The sequence below is a fragment of the Phacochoerus africanus genome, chromosome 3, assembly GCF_016906955.1.
Source record: "Phacochoerus africanus isolate WHEZ1 chromosome 3, ROS_Pafr_v1, whole genome shotgun sequence".
Classification (NCBI taxonomy): Eukaryota; Metazoa; Chordata; class Mammalia; order Artiodactyla; family Suidae; genus Phacochoerus; species Phacochoerus africanus.
In genome coordinates, this window is record NC_062546.1 from 137,953,152 (window position 1) to 137,975,054 (window position 21,903).

The 21,903-nt window shown below is 35.8% G+C and overlaps 1 protein-coding gene across 3 annotated transcripts in view; it reads right to left on the minus strand.

Annotated features, from left to right (window-relative positions):
• TTC21B (tetratricopeptide repeat domain 21B) overlaps window positions 1-21,903 on the minus strand; it is an 87,976-nt gene that overhangs the window by 45,592 nt on the left and 20,481 nt on the right. For all 3 annotated transcript variants that reach the window (XM_047772787.1, XM_047772786.1, XM_047772788.1), the window contains 12 exons: window positions 21,693-21,777; window positions 20,229-20,327; window positions 17,883-18,075; window positions 17,368-17,465; window positions 16,867-17,067; window positions 12,922-13,051; window positions 9,054-9,211; window positions 6,848-7,069; window positions 4,424-4,662; window positions 2,783-2,855; window positions 1,718-1,828; window positions 841-979 (listed from right to left, as the gene is read on the minus strand). In XM_047772787.1, coding sequence (XP_047628743.1) covers window positions 841-979; window positions 1,718-1,828; window positions 2,783-2,855; window positions 4,424-4,662; window positions 6,848-7,069; window positions 9,054-9,211; window positions 12,922-13,051; window positions 16,867-17,067; window positions 17,368-17,465; window positions 17,883-18,075; window positions 20,229-20,327; window positions 21,693-21,777 — 1,748 coding nt within the window. The remainder of the gene's footprint in view (window positions 1-840; window positions 980-1,717; window positions 1,829-2,782; window positions 2,856-4,423; window positions 4,663-6,847; window positions 7,070-9,053; window positions 9,212-12,921; window positions 13,052-16,866; window positions 17,068-17,367; window positions 17,466-17,882; window positions 18,076-20,228; window positions 20,328-21,692; window positions 21,778-21,903) is intronic.

Sequence of the window (21,903 nt, forward strand, 5' to 3'; positions counted from 1 at the left end):
CTCCCTTGCTGTACAGTGGGAAAATAAAAAAAAAAAAAAGAAAATGTACAGATAAGCAATGAAATACTACTCAGCCATAAAAAAGTGAAATAATGGCATTCACAGCAACATAGATACAACTAGAGATTATCATACTAAGTGAAGTAAGAAAGAGAAAGACATAATACCATATGATATCACTTACATGTGGAATCTAGAATATGACACAAATGAACCTCTCTGTGAGACCAAAACAGACTTGTGGTTGCCAAGGGGGAGGAGGTTGGGGTTAGCAGATGTAAGCTATTATACACAGAGGGGATAAACAACAAGATCCTACTGTATAGTAGAGAGAACTATATTCAACATCCTGTAATAAACCATAATGGAAAAAGATTAAAAAATAATATGCAGATAACATTTAGATATATACATAAATATATAAGAAATATATACTAAAATAAAGAAATGGTTACTTCTAGGGAGGTTTAATAACAGGGCAAGTAAAATTCACAGGAGAAACTGAAGACTTGCACATTATATTCTTTAATTGTGCTGATTTAAAAAAAAAAAAAACCTCTAAAAACATTAAAGACGTTTAAATTGCAAATACATCTGGTATTTAAACAGGTAAAGGAAATATCCTTTATGTCACTTAGGAAAGTACTTTTCTTAACCCAATTAATTAACTATTTCATAAATCTGTTTTTAGATTTTTAAGTATCTTATTTTAGTAAAGTGACATTCTGATAAATGTAACAACCAACCTCACATACTGAGGATACAAATTCATATTACTATAATATAAAAATAAAAAAGATGTCTCAAGTATATTTTTTCAAATCAGAAAAATTTTCATACCAGGTTCATGAGCTAGAGCATGCTGAAGAACTTTTTCTGCTTTGTCATACAATTTCAATTTTAGTAAGAGCTCAGCCAGGTCATAGCAAAGATAATTCTGCTGTCCACTCTTCAGAGCAGCTTCATAATAAGTGATTGCCTAAACAAAATCCATTTCAGTTAGGGAAAAGAGGCAATGAGAGTGGCATTCAAGCAGAGATACTGCTATACATTATGACTTAAAGCAGCTTATGCACATACTTGCACTCTAGGTTAGGAAGCCATTTTTCTTATAGAATCAAATGTCATGCAAGGGCTAGTATTTCTTGTGACAAGTAGTTAAAGAAAAGTATTTGGTCAAAAATCTTTACGAGTTTTATTCCAGAAGTTAGTGAACTTTATTGAATGTAAATACTTTGCTAGCTGTTGTATTTTTGTTCTATAGTTACAAGGAACAGGACAAGGATTATAAGAACTAAAGGAAAATCCATTATCCTTACTAGAAAACAATTTAAAAAAAAAACCCTCAAAGCATATGGCTTACAAATCTGGTTCAAGAGAAAGTACATCTACCATGCTCTGTCATATCATGAAAGAGATGTAAACAATAGTAAGTTTATCATTTCTTTGGTGGCAGAATTTTGGTGTAAAATGAAACCTGAACTTTAGGGTTCAGTCTTTGCAAAATGCAGCAAAGAAGAATCTGAAACACTGAGAAAGTCTTTAATTCAAATTTCAGTTTGTAGAGACAAATCTGGAGTTTACAACCATTAAGATACAAATGGGGAGTTCCCGTCATGGCTCAGTGGTTAATGAATCTGACCAGGAATGATGAGGTTGCGGGTAGAACAGTGTTTGCAAATTTGATCCAACATATTTCAAAATTTAAAGTATTTACCTTTGAATAGTTGTGAGTTTTGACAAGCGCTTTCCCAATTTTGCTTGCCAAGGTCCCATCCTTTGGGTTCTGGTTTAATGCTTGCTCATAAGCTACTATGGCTTCTTCGGGCTAATGTTGGCAGATAGAAAAAATAAACAATAAAATAACAGATTAGCTGGCTCGCATTCAATGGGAACATTTCTACAATTGAACTCTACATTTGGAATACTTAACAAGACTAAAAGGACACATATTAAGTCTAGAAGCCTTAACTATTTCAAAGAGGTGACTCACTAGTGCAAGTATAACTTGTTAGTATAATCCCACCCATGTCACCTATACCCACGTCTTCATACATAGTCACATGAGAACTATGAGACAGCTTCTTGACTTTTCATGTGGCGGTCACTATAAAAGCTGGAACCAGAGGGTCAGAGGATTGCTTCCCTTTGAAGAGAACACCATCTTAGCCAGTAGCTCCCTTCATCCTTTTAATGACTCTGACCTTACTTCTGGTATCATCTCTACTTTAAATGATAGTGCTGAATACTTGGATCTCAATTTAAAACAACTGTAACTTTTTAATTGAAATGGTTGTCTCCTTTTTAATGTGATGACTGGATATTCAAATATTAAGTAAACATTATTAAAACAAGGGGAGAGGAATTGGATGATGGTGGTTAAAAGGGACAAACTTCCGGTTATAAAATAAGTTTTAGGGATGTAAGTACAGCATGACCAATACAAATAACCCTGCTGTACATATGAGAAAGCTGTTGAAAGAGTAAATCCTGAGAGTTCTCATCACAAATAAAAATATGTTTTTCTAGTTCTTTAATTTCGTAGCCATGTAGGATGGTGGATAGTCACTAAACGTACTATGCTAATCATTTCATGATTACGTAAATCATTATGCTGTACACCTTAAAACTTATAGAGTGCTGTATGTCACGTATATCTCGATAAATATATTGGAAGAAAAAAAAAAACAAATTCCTTTCAATAGAATGTTATACAAATCATAAAGAAGAGTCTTTTTTTTTCAGTTTTTAAATCTAAGCGCAGTAGAATCAGAAACTTTACCTCTTGAATATTCATGTATGCATCACCAAGGAGAAGAAAAGAACGAGGGCTGGGCATCCTTTCAGCAATTTCTCTGGAAATCAGACCAACTCTACTTAGTACACTGAATATAAATTTCTTCTTCTACACCAATTAAATAAAAGATAAACTTTATTTCAATTAACTAACAGTCTCCAGAGTACCTTCTTCATATCCAATAGTGTCACATTAAAAAAAAAAAAAAAAAAAACCCACCCACACCCAGATTGTTTATGCTAGGTCAACCATTTTTTTTTATTATATCTCTCCATTTTCTGAAGTGCCAGTAAGAGTATATACAGGTACACAGTAAACATAAACATTCATCATCCAGAAATATATATATGTTTTGCTCTCTTTAATTCTGAAGTGATAAACACTTATTGTCCTCCTATGCATCTTGAACCCCAATATTCATGGCTAAGTCATATAATGCAATGAGGTACCTTAAAAAATATAAAATCTTCCACTTCAATATTTGCTGATTACATTTTAACTGCAAAACATAGACTATTAAAAGTCAAAATACCGAAGTTGCTGAAATAATAATATGATGCTGTCTTTAATATATAATATCTCATTTAATTGGTCCAAAAACTCTATGAGAAAATTATTACAATTTTATAGATGATGCTAAGAGTTTACTATAGCTAATTTGTGACATCTACTTGAAACAAAAGCCTATGCTTAAAACTACTATAGTGTATCCAAACACATCAACCCCATTTAAAAACTTTTTTATATCATCACAGACAATAGTGCTGACCTCTTAGAAACATCACAGAAAATATTATCGAGGAACTCCAGTCCATCCATCTATTACTGGAGGTGCTGCTCAGTTTCTTTGAATCACTTCACACCTACAAAGAATCTCAGCAGCTTTCTGGGCTTTGATATTTACAAAATACAGATGAACAAATACGACTTAATTCATAATATTTTACTATGTTTTCAAGAATGAAAAAATTTTCACTCACATGGAGTGTGTGCTTGTATCTTTATCTTTTGCTTTGAGGAGACAAGTGAGAGCAACCTGTGCCTGCCAGGATATGAGCATGTCTGTGTATGATGTGTGAACGCAGACATATCTGTGTATATGTGTATATCTGTACACATTTGTGTAGGTCTGTTGTATATCCCAGTAACTCCTAAGGGCCTCAGTGTACGACACTTTTAAAACTCCTGTCATTTCTGTAACGCACACCTTAGTGCAGTGTGTACTAAGCTGTAATTTTCTTCTGTTATAACTACAATGTTGAACATTAAATATGACTGTTGAGCCCCTGAACTCTTACATTACATAATGCTTTTAAGCTATTAGAATACACACAAACAGGAAGATTCCCAAACAGGAAGATTCAGGTCCAAAAATAACATCTGATGAGGGAGGAGTTGAGCAGCAAGAGTCAGCCACGGGCTGAGATAATCATAATTACTCGGATTTCTGTTTTAGGGAGAACGAGACTTGGTTAGAGTGATTGTGGTTGGTGGTAGTAGAATGAGGCAGGAACACATTAAGGGAAGGATCTGTACAGTATCTGAAATGCAGTTAAAAGAAAAACTTGGGGATTAATTTTAGGAGAGAAATATATCAAAACACAATGAGTTGAAAGAACCACTCACCTATAACAAGTGATATATAACATTTTCTCTTTTCTGTGCTTCAGATAGATATCTGCCATTTTTTCTTTAGCCTCTATGAAATAAGGCTGTTCCACAGTGACATTCCGAAGCATGCTTAAAGCCCGCTCCACATCTCCTTGAGCTAAAGCTAGGTCTGCGTTAGCAATAGTAACACGCAGCTCTTCAGATGTCCCAGAAAATTCATGGATGGCATCCTGTAAAACTTTGGCCGCCTCATGCTGTAAAGACAAAATTAAAATAACATCCAAAATTCAACAAGTTACATTAGAAATGAAGATTTTCTACTAGTAGAGAATGAACACATGATATAGCCCAGTTATGACATTCATGAAATATTGATATTTTTATTAAAAATACAAATACTTAAAACTAAATACAGAGACTAAATTCAGATGACATTGTAAATATTTGTTAGCTGAAAAGTCTTCTCAAAACTACCACAACAGCATTCACTACACAAGTGTTGCTGCTACTGTAATTTAATAAACATTTACTTTGCACCCAGTGCTGTATTAACCCATTTAACTTTCACAAAACCCCCTAAGGTTACTATTATTAACCCTAGCCTTGTAGTAAGGAAAATGAGACACAGAGAGCTAAGAGGTTAGCAAATGATAGAACCAGAATTCTAACTCAGGCAGCCTGACTCGTAGCCATGTTCATTAGTGCATCATTGGTGGGATCCAGTCCACAGTCACTTTCTGTGCTCCACAGCTCTTCATTACATAGCAGATTAGTTCCTGTGATTACCTCAGGTGAATATATTTCCTGATTTCCAAATCTGTACCTCAACCAATCTAAAATGTTTGTTTTCATTCATCTCAACTTTAGAGATTCTGAGACATTCTGATTTAAGAAATGTTAAAATGTGAAAAAAATGCATCTTAGAATCAACTATCTATGGTAGAACTGAATCAACTTATCAGTGAAATAGAAATTCTTTGAGATTTGGCAAGTATCTAGACATAGCCTTATTTATTTTTTATATTTTCATTTTTTCTATTATAGTTAATTTACAATGTTCTGTCAATTTCTGCTGTAAAGTGACCCAGAAATACAAATACATATGTATTCTTTTCCTCACATTATCCTCCATCACAGACATAGCCTTAATTCCCAGTAAAATGTAAAATATGAAAATAACTGGTTAGCAACTCCTGTAACCTAAAAAACAGATATAAATGATGTTAAATTCCTTCTACAAGGTTCCTTCTCTCAGAATTACATGCTTGTTTTCTATCTGTATTATTCTTTTTTAAATTATTTTATTTTAATGATTTATCTTTATTTTTTATTTTATTTTTTTTCTGTGGCATATGGCAGTTCCTGGGCTAGGGGTCAAATCGGATCTGCAGCTGTGACCTATGGCAGCACCAGATCTGAGCCACACCTGTGACCTATGCTGCAGCCTGCAGCAATGCCAAATCCTTAACCCAGTGAGCCAGGCCAAGGATCTAACCCATAGCCTCACAGGCACTATGTTGGATTCTTAACCCACTGAGCCACAATGGGAACTCCTCTATGTTTATTCTTTTATTTTATTAATTTTTTTTTTTAATGGCCACACTAATGGCACATGAAAGTTTCCCAACCAGGGAGCAATCCAAGCTGTAGCCGCAACAGTGTCAAATCCTTTAACCCACTGCACCATTGCAAGGACTGAACCCACGCCTATGCAGCAACCTGAGCCACTGCAGTCAGATTCTTAACCCACTGTGCCACAGTGGGAAAAACTGTATTTTAAGTATTTGATTTTATATTTGTTCTATGAGTTTACCTTTCATGTCCTATTACTACCTTTCATGATAGGCAAGGTAATTATACATTATATTATTATACGCATTATATACAGATATATATTTTTTTGTCTTTTTGTCTTTTCTAGGGCTGCACCTGCGGCATATGGAGGTTCCCAGGCTATAGGGGTCTAATCAGAGCTGTAGCCACCGGCCTACGCCAGAGCAACAGCAACGCCAGATCCAAGCCCTGTCTGCAACCTACACCACAGGTCACAGCAATGCCGGATCCTTAACCCACTGGGCAAGGCCATGGATTGAACCCGCAACCTCATGGTTCCTAGTTGGATTCATTTCTGCTGTGCCATGGTGGGAACTCCTTATACGCATTATATTAATACATAAATACATAGCATGGTACATCTTATTATAACATTACAGATATATTTATTATTACATTTCATGGTAGCCAATGTAAGTACACTGACACATAAAGTCATCCAGGTGCAAACTACATCTAACATTAGGGGTGCCAAGTGATGAGAAATAAATTTTCTAAACTTTATCATGTGGCCATGGGAATAACTTTAGCTTTTTCTTTTCCTAATACTACATATACTTAAATACCAAAGTTCATAACTGAGCCATTGAATTAAACTTAATGTACCTGTTCTCCATTTAAGCGGTGAACCTCTACCAACTCAAGAAAGATTGATAAACGATGGCTTGCATCAACTTCAGTTTTTGTGCATTTTGATTTTGAGGAAGCACCAGTTCTCATCCCTGGTAAATTCATTGCCATACGCAGAGTTTTAATTGCTTCTATTATTTCTCCCATTTTCTTTTGTGACTGAGCTTTTATCAAGTGATATAAAGGATATTCTCTCACCTGAAAAAAAAAATTCACAAATACATTCTTGAAATGCTAACAACAATAAATACATAATTTACCATACATCAAACATTAAAATAATAGCATCTTTGAGGACAGTCTACACTGATTGTATGCATTGAGGTCTATGTTGTCCTCTTACATTCTGATCACTTAAATCAGAATTAAACCAGAATTCAGGTAACCTGCCACTACCTAGTGTCCCCGTAGTTGACACACTGATTAGTGCTTTGACCATGAAAGAAGAGAAATGGTACAAAAAAGTTTATAAGGCTAGCAAATGTATTCTCAGTAATTATTTTAATTTTCAGGAAATGAATTTATCTGAAGTTTCTAGTACTAATATAAAGTTATCAGATTTCTACAAACACAGTTTCTTCTCTTTTTTCCTTTTTAGGGCTGCACCTGCGGCATAAGGAAGTTCCCAAGCTAGGGTCGAATTGGAGCTGCAGCTGCTGGCCCATGTCACAGCCACAGCATTGTGGAATGCAAGCTGCATCTGCAACTTATACCATAGCTCATGGCAACACCAGATCTTTAATTCACTGAACAAGACCAGGGACTGAACTTGTATCCTTACGGACACTAGTTGGGTTCTTAACCTGCTGGGCCACAATGGGAACTCCTTTCTTTTCAATTTTGAAGATTAAAGCTTTCAACATCTTAATTAAACCTTGATTTCATCCTTTGATACTACTCCAAAATACATATTAATGAAGTCTCTGTTTATTTTAGCTATCGACAGCATATACAGAAAAACAGAACGACAAAATGGGGAGTTTTTGTTGTAACTCAGTGGGTTAAGAACCTGATTAGTATCCACGAGGATGTGGGCTCAATCCCTGGCCTTGCTTGATGAGTTAAGGATCCTGCACTGCTGCGAGCTGCAGTGTGGGTCACAGATGTGGCTCGGATCTGGCATTGCTATAACTGTGGTGTAGGCTGGCAGCTGCAGCTCCAATTCTTCCTTAGCCTGGGAACTTCCATATGCTGCAGCTGGCCTTAAAAAGAAAAAGAAAAAAGAATGATAGAATTAATGAGAAAGGAGTCAAAGAGAAGACAAAAGAAGATGGTCCAGAATAAGGTGATATGGCAGCCATCTAATGGCTACAGTCCTTCTAAGCCTGGGACCTGAGCCCCAGAGAGGCATTGCATTTACCTTTGGACCTTGTGTTCTTCTCCCAAAGATTTTGATTCACAGGGTGGGGCACTGGCACCGGGGTCACAGTGCACCACCAATCATGAGAACTATCATCCTAAGAAGCAGGCATTATCTTCTGCAAACCATGCGTGGAACCTGAATTCCCCAGTGCACTAAAGGGTTCTCACATCACAGGGTCTAAGACACTGCCAACCAAAGCGAAAGTCTGAGGAGCTCCTCTATGACCCCGGGTTGCTGAGGAAGCACCCAAACCTGGGATTTTCCATAAGACTCAGGGATATTGCATGTTCACAGTGAATATCATGGATAGAAATGTCATGTTTCTAACCTCAAACCAAATACCAGCTTTCAAAGTGACCAGGCATTCTTTGATGATGTACCTTAAAAAGTTATTAAAAACCAAGGTCCAATATAGAAACAAGCAATAAAATAAAATCCTTAAACATAAAAATATTTGGCATAATGCTCTAAGGATACAGTTATCTTTACATACTTCATTATTGCATTTAATGTTCACTATAATTGTAGGGTATTATTATATTGGCTTTATAGAAAAGAAAACTGAGGTTCAGAGAGATATTAGTGAAAAGACCAGACACTAATTCCGGGTCTTTTGTTACCAAGTCTCTATCGTTCTTTACCACAGTTGCCTCTATTTTTTCTCCTACTGCTCATGAGTTCAAAATATTTTCCATTAAAAAATTTATTTATTTGCAAAATATTACAGACTAAAATGCAAAATAATTGAATATGTAAACATTTGCTAAAGGTTCAAGGAGGGTGATATATCTTTTAACTACTTGAGCCTGGAACACTTACCTTAAAATCATAGCTCAGACAAAGTTCAAGAGCCTGAGAACACAATTTGAATTTTTCCTGAGACAAATAAACCTGAGCCATCAGGAGGTGAGCATCTGCATAAGAAGGACTGCGCTCTAGGCAATGCTGCAGGTTATTATAAGCCGCTTCAATATCACCTAATGAGGAAACGAAGCACTGTTTTAATTCAACTAAGAGACAGAAATTCGAGAGAAGAAGGAGAAAAAGTATTTAGTTTATGGATAGTTCTGGTGTTTGAACTTAAAGAACTCAATTCATAAGGTCACAGTTTAACCTCTATCTGCACTGGTCAGCTGCTTTTTAGTTTGCATGAAAGAATACCCCTAAAGTCAGGCCACTCCTTGGCCACAAGGAGCAAATCAAGAAAACCATGTGAAATGATCAGAATCCAATCACCGCAGTTACTAAGAGCCCTATAAATGTACCTTTATTTTCCTGGGCAAAAAAAAAATTTTAATTTACAATTTCATTAAAATAAGTTATGTAAAACACAGAAACTTAAATAGCTAGAATGTTATAGTGCAATATCAACAAAGAATATTTAGTCTAGTAATCATTCTTGGCCACAAATTTTACTACCATACATAAAATAACAAAAAAGATATAAGGATATATTCCAGAGGTTTAGAAACGTGGGTTACAGATTTAAAATGCCTTTAAATACTAATTGAAATATCAAATGTTTTGGAAACACACCCACTATATACCTGGGAGTTGTCTTTTTTTTTTTTAATTGAAGTATAGTTGATTTACAATCTTATGTTAGTTTCAGGTGTAAATCATTAGCAACTCAGTATTTTTGCAGACTGTATTCTATTATAGGTTTTTAAGTACATGTGTGAGTCTTAAAATAGGAGGAAATGATTAAGATTAAAGAGAACAGAATATTAGAATCTACCTTGGGCTTACAGATAATGTAGGAGAAGGCTCTTCAGAGAAATAGCAGCATAGACTCCAGATGCTAGAAGTTTCTCATGCTGTAACCCACACTGATTTGCATTTAGCCATCTCATAAACTGGCCTTAAGCAGGTATAGCTAGGCCAGTTCCCTATGTAACTCTGCTAGGAGAATGGGGCTGGGGGGGAAGATGCTAAATTATCATTTGCTCAGTTACTCTCCATAACATTACCTGACACCTCAACAGGTAAAATAAAGCTTACAGTCAGGCCTTCAGTTCCCACAGGCTCAACCTTCTTTTAACAGAAATCCGTTTAAACAGAAAACACTTTTCTTAGAGAGGATTAATGAACAAAAATTTGTCTAATGCAGCACAGTAACTTATTAACTACAGTGTCAAAATTTGTCAATTAGCCATCAAGCATAATAAACATGCTTTTTCATTGTTCATTTTCAGTTCATTGTACTGCAATCCAACACTCAGAACTGTGCAGACAAAAAAGGAAATGGGAAAGTTAAACATAATAAATTTGCATACAAATTACTACCCCATGTTCTTTTAGGAAGGAAGAGGATTAAGGAGATAATTTGAAAAAAAGAGGTTATTACTAACGGGCAAGTACATAGAAAAGAATTTAGGTTGCAAATAAGAGACTGAAGAAAAAGTGAAGACAGTATGAATAATTGAGATGGTAATCTTTTTTGTTCCTTTTAAAGGTCATGGGGAAGAGTATGTCTGGTTAACTTCAGAAGGTCACTAAGTATTTAAAAATGGAGAAATGGGTTATCATCGGTGTGAAAAACAGGCCCATATAAACAAAGATCACATCACATTCTTATCTAAGAACAGCCCAACTTCTCTTGGGTTTAAAAATGAAAGAGGAGTTCCCATGGTGGCGCATTGGTTAACGAATCCGACTAGGAACCATGAGGTTGCGGGTTCAGTCCCTGCCCTTGCTCAGTGGGTTAACGATCCGGCCTTGCCGTGAGCTGTGGTGTAGGTTGCAGACACGGCTCGGATCCTGCGTTGCTGTGGCTCTGGCGTAGGCCGGCAGCTACAGCTCTGATTAGACCCCTAGCCTGGGAACCTCCATATGCCGCAGGAGCGGCCCAAGAAATAGCAAAAAAAAAGACAAAAAAAAAAATGAAAGAAATTTCTGTCCTGCAGCTGTGCCTTTGTCAGGATCTTGTGCAATAAAGAATCTGACTGCAAAAAAAAAAAAAAAAAAAAGAATTTGGCCTGTATCCCAGGTTCCAGGGAGACAGTTTCTAGAGCTCAGAATTTCCCAAGCAACAGCAATGTCTTTGTTACTCACAGTGGGCCCTGACAGTTTATGCTGCTGACGTGACTCAGGATGGGGTCTGGGCTATGCCAGGAAGCAATCCTGTGATTAGAGGAGTGGGGCTTTGAGCCACACATATACCAGCTTGACTTGCACGATGGGATCTAGAGATTGAGTTCGATCACATGGCAAAGATTCAATCCATGCTTATGTAATAAAACCCTAATAAACTCTGGATACTGAATCTTGGGTGAGCTTCCCTGGTTGCTAATGTCCTACAGCTGTAGTCAGGCGTCAGTGTTGGAAAGTTGATTATGTCCTGACTCCACAGGGAGAGGACAATGGAAGCTTCACATTTGGGACCCTCCCAGAGCTCACCCTCCGCATCTCCTCCTTTTGCTGGTCCAGATTAATATCCTTTGCTATCATAACACTCTAATCCTAAATACAGTACTTTCCTGAATAGGAACCCTAAATTTGTAGCCACAAGTGCAGGTGGCCCTGGCAATCCCTCACCTTGTGGCTGCTGGCTAATGTGAGGGCAGACAGATGCAGCACTGTGCCCCTAACCTGTGAAGTTTGGTCCACTCCAGGTAGTTGGTGCCAAAAGTCACTGCAGTTGGCAATTTAGCAAGAATACTGCTATTTAGACAGGTGCCAACACTGTTTCACATTATTTCAGGCTTCTATTTTTTTAAATGGGGTTATATACAAGACTTTCATTCCTAGAGACTTGGGCAATTAAGTATTACTATACTGAGACTGATTTATATCAAAATTGAAAATAAATAGTGTTTAATAAAGTAGTCACAGGACTCCAAGTCCCAGTTTGACCACCTAGACCTAGTAGGTGACACCCATTCCAAGTGGGCAGAATGTAGAAATCTCGTGTGGCTCAATAGAACTCAATCAAAAGAAGGTATTACAGAGTCACTTCTTACAACTACAGTATTTACTTTTGAAGTGAAACAAGCTTTTGAGATCTTTTTTTTTTAACAGTTAAAACCAAGAACCAAAAAACTGGTAAAGTCACTCAATTCTTTCCATTATGTATAAGAAGTAACTGTACGCAAGAATGAATATCTTTAAGCTGGCTTCCGCCCTCTAGGACATTACAAAATAATTTACTCTGCATAGCATTCAGCCAGCAAAAGTACATGCATAAATACCACATGATAGTCATATATGTTTGTGTGTGTCCTAAAAAGCTAAGGTTATAACTAAGATCTTTTTTTTAAGCTCTGCACAGCAAGAAACTAAATAGGAATTAATCAATAAATTTCTTAAGGGCCTGAAACCTGGCAAATATCACATTTGGTTATGCCAATGAGTCAACAATTATGGATTATGATCGCTTCAAAGGAAAGATTAAAGACTATATACTCTTCTTGTCAGGCCCTACTACCACATGATGGACTTTTAAGCGGTAGAACTGTATTTTCCCAGAAATTCACTTGACCCACAAGAGTTTACAGTAATTTTAAGAATTAAATAGTAAAGAAAGTCATGTGTTTTATTTTGGATAAAAATTACTTCTCTGTGCACATGGAGAATGTGGATTATATGTGACTCCTCTATATATGTGGCGTGTTTAGTTTGTTCATATCTGTTCTTATCAACATCAGAATATATAAAGGTAATTTTAAGCTTTTAATGTATATCTTACCTGACAGATATTTCACTTTTGCTATTAGGAAGACAGCTTGCAGAAGACCTGGTACAGTTCTTACTATAGTCTCCAGGACTGAGGTACAACGTCTGAGAAATGGAGAAAGAGGCTTCCCAGGACTTGCAGGCTAAATAAAGCAAATCAGTAGATAATTTTATAAATTTATAACACTATTCAGCTAAAAATAAACACATATTAATTACAAAGTGAAAGGCAAAACCCACATATTTTTCTAAAATTTTTCTTATTCAATTTACTGCCCCTTATCTTTACTATGACCAGACTAATACTAATTTATCTCCCTGGGATTTATGAACAAACTATATAAATAATAGCTTTTGCTCAGCAAAATAATTGTGAAATTATTATACAATTACTCATTTGATATTATGTGAAAGGACCATATCTGTTCCAAAGCTTCACTAAGGAACTATATCTATTCAAAGGAGTAGATAATGAGAGGTAGTTTCTTGCTGGAACTGACAGCCAAGGCAATGGCAGTTCCAACTTTCAACCTGCCCTCTGATTTATTCAATTCAATAACTTGTACCACCTTCTAGAATATTTTAAGGTCAGATTTTAGAAAATTCAGGTTTTGTCATTGTAGTACAATCTGAAGGTAGAACACACTAATGTATATGATACCAAAAGTCTCAAACCTTCATATTCCCCACTTTTTTCCACCTGGCATGCTGTAGGCACTCAAACTTTTTGCTCTTTTTATTCATAGCAAATAAATACACTAACTAAAGCAGTAGTAGAGCACGTTCTACTCTTTTAATGGCTGTCTACCAATCTTTTTCCAGTGGTTATCCACTCACAACTTAAAAATGTGATTATTACAGTTTAAGTATCCAATATTCACTCTCCTGGCTTTGGCTTACTTACTTACCTTATTCTTTCCTTTATCCCATCCCCTCAACCTTACACTCCACACATACAGACTCCTAACCGGAGTACAGCCTCTTACTGACAAACACTCCTACAAGAAGCCATTGTTACTAACAAGAAAGTGTGACATCTTCTCACTACATTGAGGCACCAAAAAATGTGTGCTTAGAAGGATTTTCAGAGTACACTGGTGCCTAGAATACTCCAACTTCTTGAAATGTCTAGAGCACGTATAACCTATGTAGTAAAATTCAGCATTCTTTGTCTTATTATTCTATAGTAGTTTCACATTTAGTTTTGCCTCTTTTATAGAGAGCATATTCTTAAAAATATTTATGTTTTCACTGTAACTGAAAATAAAGTATATAACACAGAGAACTCTAGTCAATATTCTGTGATATCCTATATGGAAAAATAATCTGACAAGGAATGGATATGTGTATATGTATAACAATCACTTTGCTGTATAGTAGAAATTAACAGAACATTATAAATCAACTATACTTCAATAAAATTTTTTAAAAATGAAAAAAAAGAATGCATAGGCAATAGGGTGAGGTTCTGATAATGTTCTTCACCACTTGCTAAGAATTGCTTATGGAAAACAACGATCATTTTTACTGTAATTTTAGACTGAATAATAGGAAAAAACCTAGGACCTATATGGCAAATCTCTAAGACAGCATCTGTCTGATTTTTAAAAAACTCCATACATAAAAGGGCCAAAGAAGTAGGAACAGAGCTGGAGAGAGAAACAAGTCTGCCTTTCTGATATTTCCCCCTGAAATATAAATGGGGAATTATAAACGCTAATTAGATTGTATCATGCTGATTAAAGGTTACATAGTGGAAAAATAAGATGTCTGTGGACCAAGGACCCAACCACCACTTAAGACATTATTTCTCGCTCCTTGTACAATATAGTCTCAGCACAGGTGCCAGCACAATCCTGCTAAAATGTTGAACTAGATCATGCTGGAAGTGCTGCAGAGGCTCCCAACTGTTCTCAGAACTGAAGCCAGAGAAGTTACAACAGGTCTTCTGTGCTGTGACCTCATGGTGAATGCTCCCCACCTCCTCACTCTGTCCTGGCCACACTCATCTCCTTGTGTCCCTCTGGGCCACCAACATAACACTCCATTTGCCTAAAACACTCTCTACCATATTTCCACATGACCTTCACATTTTTTCAAATGTTACCATCTCATGAGGCCTAGCCAGCCCACCTTATCTAAAATTACTATCCCCTCTCTCCGCCCTGTTATTTTCTTCTGTGATGTTCTAACAGTATATGATTGATAATGTCTCTTCCTGCTAGTATTCATGCTTCAAGAAGGCAAGGGTTGTAGTTTGTCTTTATGCCACTATTTCCCCAGCTTTGAATAGTGTGCTGGGTACCTACAAGCCTTTGTTGATGAATTTTAAATACTGCATGAGTATCTCAGACTAAGACTGAGATCAACGCCAGGTGTGATTCCAGAGGGGTTAGTTGGAAAAAATAGATTATTAAAGTCTTGAAACGGACATGATAATCAATGAAAGGCAGCATAGGCTCTGTGAGGAAAGGTCATTATTCTCATTTCCTTTTTAGTGGGGCTGTAAATCAGGGAGAATGCTAATAACTAGGCTTTTAGGAGTGAAGTATTTGACAGCACCCATCATGCTATCACTGTGTTGAATTGTGAGTTGTGCATAATAAAGTCATCTGCTTCCTGTCCATAATAAAAGAGTGTTGACTAGTGGATCTACATCAACTCGGAATGAACTCCCTGGTAATCCAATACAGGGTTCCCTTCTCAGTTCTACCTGGGTGCTAGATAAGGCAGATATTTGACAAGAAAAATCCACATAAACTAGATGATGATCAGGATCCAAAAGAATACAGTAATCTGGAGTCACGGGATAAAGCTGAGGAGAAAACAACTCTGAGGAGATGTCCCACCTAGGGTTAAATGTGGAATCCTACACTTGGGTCCAAAGTTGGAGTGAATAACATATCTAAGGATTTTAGTTAACAGTTCATTCAACAGGGTTCGATGATGTAGTGTGATTCACAAAAAGCTGGATGAACATCCAGAATTAATCTAAGTCTTGCAGGACAAATCCATATTTGGAAGAGTGACCTCAATGAGGCACCGACAAAATAAAGAATAGCCTCAGGCTCATAACCAGGGTTCTAAAACTATGTCATATAACAAATGAATGGTTGAGAACCTGGAATTGTTTAGAGTTACATCAAAACTAATTTCCAAAATCTGAAGGTCTATTTTATGAATGAGGAATGATCCTTGCCTAGACTAAGTATTGGACTTGCTCCAGGTCATTCCAGAGAGATAAGGAAGAACAGTAAATGGGTGAGTTTTTTTTTTTTAAGCACACAGCAGACTTTTTCTTTTCTTTTTTTTTTTTTTGGTCTTTTTGCCTTTTCTAGGGCCGCTCCCACAGAATGTGGAGGTTCCTAGGCTAGGGGGCTAATCGGAGCTATAGCCACCGGCCTACGCCACAGCCACAGCAACTCAGGATCTGAGCTGCATCTGCGACCTACACACAGCTCACAGCAATGCTGGATCCTTAACCCACTGAGCAAGGCCAGGGATCGAACCCGCAACCTCATGGTTCCTAGTCGGATTCATTAACCACTGAGTCATGACAGGAACTCCAAAACAGACTGACTTAACATAGGACATATAGTCTAACAATCAGTCATATAATAAGAACTCCATCTTTGAGTGCGATGGGGTGAGCACTTAATTGAAGAAGTTATGGAGGAGATTCAAATACAACATAAGCAACTGAATTAAATGATAGCTTAAATTCAAGACTATAAGATTTTATGAATTACAAATGAGTATTTGTAAACCAATATACTTATTAGTAGATAGCAGTCATTACTACAAATATTTTGATTGAAATTATTTCACTTAATACAGATACAAACACTTTCATTTTAAGATGCTGATTATAGTCTAATATGTGGAACACAATTTATTGGCACATATTATGAAACATCATGTAGCTGCATCCTTGAAACTAAGTCCCAGAATCACTTACCTGCATTGGACAGAAATTCAAATAGTCTGTAATAATTTCTAGCAAGAAATCGGGATTTAACTTCTCAAAATACTGTATGCCAAGGGGTAAATCTTCTAAATGTGAAAAATGAGTATCCAGGGCATCATTTAACAGATTAATAACTTCTTCTTGTCGTTTATTTTTCTTCATAGCGAGAATTGCATGTAAATAGGTTAATTCCTGAAAAGTAAGTAGTTTTCATAAATGACCCCATTCAGTTATAAGGCAATGACTTCAAATGTATATGAAGTGTTATTTATGTGAAATATTTGTTCAAACTTTATTAACTTGAATGGATTTTTAGAATCTTGTGGAAGAATAAAGTCTAATTTTACATGGAGGTAAATTAATAAGTGAATTACATATAAAATTAGTGTACCTTAGTACTCTAAGACCATTACTAAATATTAAGACATTTAAAATTTCACATTTTATAAAGAGCACCTAGGATCTACCATCTGATAAAATAAAATACTATACCGCTGGTTTTCCAATAGACTGCTGAATTTCCCTAAGGAATTCTAGCTGATGCTCTGCCTCCTGTAACTGTCCTTCTATCAACTGACACTGAATGCATCCTAAAACCAAATGAACAAAAGCAGTCAAAGTCCACATCATTTCAGGCATGTACACTTCACAAACAATATTAAATAAGGCTTTTTTGGCCATAATACCTTGAAGTTTTAGATTAAAAAAAAAAACAGGAAGAAGAAAAAGAGTGAAAGAAAACAAAGTGAATAGCTTTGTAGTCATATAAAATCAGTTACTAAGGAATTCATAATTTATGGGAATTATCTCATAAAAATCTATTCTCTCAAGATATTATTTAAGAAGTAAAAGTTTTATTTTTCAAGGTACATGATTTTCTTCTGTTGTAAACAGTGGAGAAAAGGTTAATTTTAGAAAATGGCAAAACACGTCTTTTCTCAAAGGCAGAGATTAAAAGCAACTATTATTGCATCTGTATGAGGAATACTCATAGAAAGCTGTCATACCGATTAGTGCAGAGACATTGTTTTCTCCTAGTGTTAAGGAAGCATTATACCACTTCAATGCCTCTTTAACTTTTCCTTGTAAAACCAGGTGGTATCCAAGTTCTGTAGCAAATTCTGATTCCTGAGGAGTTAAATTAAAAGCTCTTTCTACTAATGTTTGAGTTTTCTGAAGAATGAGTTGACTACGTCCACACTAAAAAGAAAAAAAGAATTAAGTTAGACCAAAGACTTCTACTCAGATGGGAGAATTAGTTTTATGTGTGTGTGTATACATACACATTATTTGTACTTCACAGAAGCAAAATGTAGAACAAAATAATTTTATAACCAAAGAAAAATAAAACTGCTCTGTTTACTATCTAGACAATGCAGCAAGCAAGAGTTTATATGCTATTAGAACTTAAATATCCTAATTTAAGTAGTGCTTTAAAAAAAAAAAAAAAAAGCTGGGAATTCCTGTCCTGGCTCAGTGAAAACAAATCCAACTGAAATCCATGAGGAGGATGTGGGTTTGATCCCTGGCCTTGCTCAAAGGGTTAAAGGATCAGGCATAGCCGGGCACTGTGGTGTAGGTCACAGATGTGGCTTGGATGTGGCATTGCTATGGCTGTAGCTGTGGCCAGTAGCTGGAGCGCTGATTCAATCCCTAGACTGGGAACTTCTGTATGTGTGGGTACGACCCTAAAAAGTCAAAAAAACCCAAAACAAAACAAAAAACCAGCCATCTTAAAAAGTATACTGCTTTTAATGATGTTTCACAAGCATATTTTTAGAGCTTTTTTCAACTGCCTCATGATTGTCTTACAATTCGGAAAAGACAATCATTCCTTTAAGTTTTTATATATATATTAGTGAGTTTGTGTAAATATATATGTATAGCATAAAACATATATATAAAATATACATAGATGTGTGTGTTTGTGTATTATTGAATCAAAAACCAGGATAAGTATCTTCTTTACCTCTAAAGACAAGTGTATCACCAGTGAGAAGCATGCCTTAGAATCCTCTTAAAAAAAAAAAAAAAAAACCTTCAAAAATATTTCAAGAAATGATAATGCTGTTAGAATATGTATAATAACCCTTGAACACAACAACTTTTAGGAGTTGTTACTAAACTGATTTGTTGTCAACTAATAAAAACCATATGTCTGAAAGTAGGTAAATAAAAAAGATAAATACCTCCTTAATTCAAATTTTTATAATGGGGGGTAGAGGGGCAGTTATTCTAAATTTCACATGATCTGACAATCTTTGTATTTAAATAAACAAATTCAGACTATTCATGTCACTTAACAATTAATATCCTTGATTATTTTCTTTCAAATTTATTTTACTTACTTTGTGTGGCTTTTTCCTTATTTTTATTTTTTCTAATTTAGCTAACTTTTAATCCTCTCATTTCTTGTACAATTTTAAGATTCTGTTATATTTATTCCATTCTTTTTTTTTTTTTTGGTCTTTTTAGGGCCACACCTGCAGTATATGGAAGTTCCCAGGCTACAAGTCAAATCAGAGCTGCAGCTGCCAGCCTATGCCACAACAATGTGGGATGTGAACAACATCTGCAACCTACACGGCTCACGGCTCACGGTAACGGTGATGACGGATCCTTGACTCACTGAGCAAGGCCAGGGATGGAACCCATGTCCTCATGATCCTAGTCAGGTTCACAACCACTGAGCCATGACTGGAACACCCTCTCTATTCCAGTCTTGAGTACCTTCTTTTTATTTAGTGTGCATAATAAAATCATTTCTTTACTATTATTAAAAAAAAAAAGGAAGCATTCTCATCATGGCTCAGCAGTAATGAGCCTGACTAGTATCCGTGAGAATGGTTTGATTCCCAGCCCTGCTCAGTGGGCTAAGGATCTGGCATTGCTGTGCTGTGGTGTAGGCCAGCAGCTACAGCTCCAATTCAACCCCTAACTTGGGAAGTTCCATATGCCACGAGTGCAGCCCTAAATAAATAAATAAATAAATAAAAAATAGCAACCATTTCCCTCATCAAAAATATTCTATTACCCACATTAAAATAAATAGCTTCAAAAACACAAAGAACAATCTGAGTCATAACTCCTACACTCTGGTTAAAATAAACCACTTCCCACTTCCTTTGTCTGCAAGGCACTTCCTTATGCTTAAAGGATCCACAAGTGCCACTTCGTCCATGAAGGCTTCTGATAGTTGGAAACTATCTCCTCTGATCTACCTTTCTTAAGAATGTATCGCATATTTATAGACATATCACATTTTCAATCAAGGTCATGCTTTGGTGCTTCAACCTTTGTGACTTATTTTATATTTCCAGCTACAAATAACAGACTTCTGTTGGCACTCTTACAGTTCTGCTGAAGGCTACTGTGATCTTATAAAAAAGCTGAGCATTCTGTGGTTCCATGGCATCCAGTGCATTTCCTAAGTTTTCCAGCTTGGTGGCAGCCTAAAGCAAAAGTATCCAGTTTAATATTAGAGTAAAATAAGAACAAAAGAACGTAATACATGACATGTACACTAATAAATATTTTGATTAATATTTTAAATATCTTTGCTTTTATAAATTTCCCCTCTTCCAATGAAATCTTTTATGTTGCAAGAGGTATAAAAAGTCCTTTTATAAAAAGTGCAATAATTATAAATAAATAATCGCATTTTAAAATGTTTCTTTAATAGTTGTTATTGAATGGTGAAACCTTTAGGTGAGTAAAGATACCCAGAGTATTCAATTAACTATACTTGCCAAGTTCCCTCTCCAATAATTAATTCATGATTCACATGAGATTTGAATGATAACATATTTACAAGCATTAATATTATATGAGATAGTTCCTAAACTGCCTGTGTAGCCTGGTTTATATTCAAAATATTCTCTAGAACATAAGAGTTCCCATTGTAGATCAGCGGAAACGAATCTGACTGACATCCATGAGGATGCCGGTTTGATTCCTAGCCTTGTTCAGTGGGTTAAGGATCTAGCGTTGGCATGAGTTGTGGTGTAGGTCACAGACATGGCTCAGATCCCATGTTGCTGTGGCTGTGGCGCAGGCCAGTGGCTACAGCTCCGATTCAACCCCTAGCCTGGGAACTTCCATATGTCGCAGGTGCAGTCCTAAAAAGACAAAAATAAAATAAAATATTCTCTAGAATAGAAAAACCATTACAATACTTAGCATAAATAATTTCAATGCCTGGAAAATTTAAAGAAGAGTTACTCCTTCTAAGATTCTTCCAGTATTTTCCTAAGTATTTACTCGGTACCATCACATTAACCAATTTAACCAAGATAAATACCAGTCTATATCTAATACTTGTTATGATACTATTTATTTCAGACTGGATTCTGGCATTCCATAATTCACTATACAGTCAATGTGTGCATTACTAGAAAAACACATGCCTTATAAGGTCCAATTGGATTTCATCCTAAATTCATTTAATTTATGCAAACTCAATATAAAATTGCAAAAACACTATGAATTATATTTTGTATATGTTCTCTTTCACACCCAGTATCACATGTTACATTAATCATGTACATTACTGCACACGAGTTTTACAAAGAAACTGCATATGCTGTAATTAATAATTTTACAAGTTTTCCAGGGGAATTTTAATTATATACTGTTTTTGCTTTACTAGGTGATTTAAGAAGCCCGCCTCTTTGTTAAGGTATATTTCTAGAAATCAACTAAAAATTACCATGACATACATTCTAAAAGAGCACTTCAAGGCTCTAATTTGCATGCACACACATGTGTATGTAATGAAATATACATTTAATACAGTCACCATAAATAACACAACTTACTTTCTCTATATCCCCCTCCCTACACAAATGGTAAAGGGCCAGCATTCTTAGTGCTTCCACATTCTGATTATCTTGAAGCAATAACCTGCAAAAAAAATTCAGTTAATGCTGAAATAAACTTATGTATTTTTTAATTTGATGGCTTGAAATGCTGGTTTTCTGGTCTAGACCATTCCACTGTCTAAATAAGTAATATTAATTAGTAAAATAA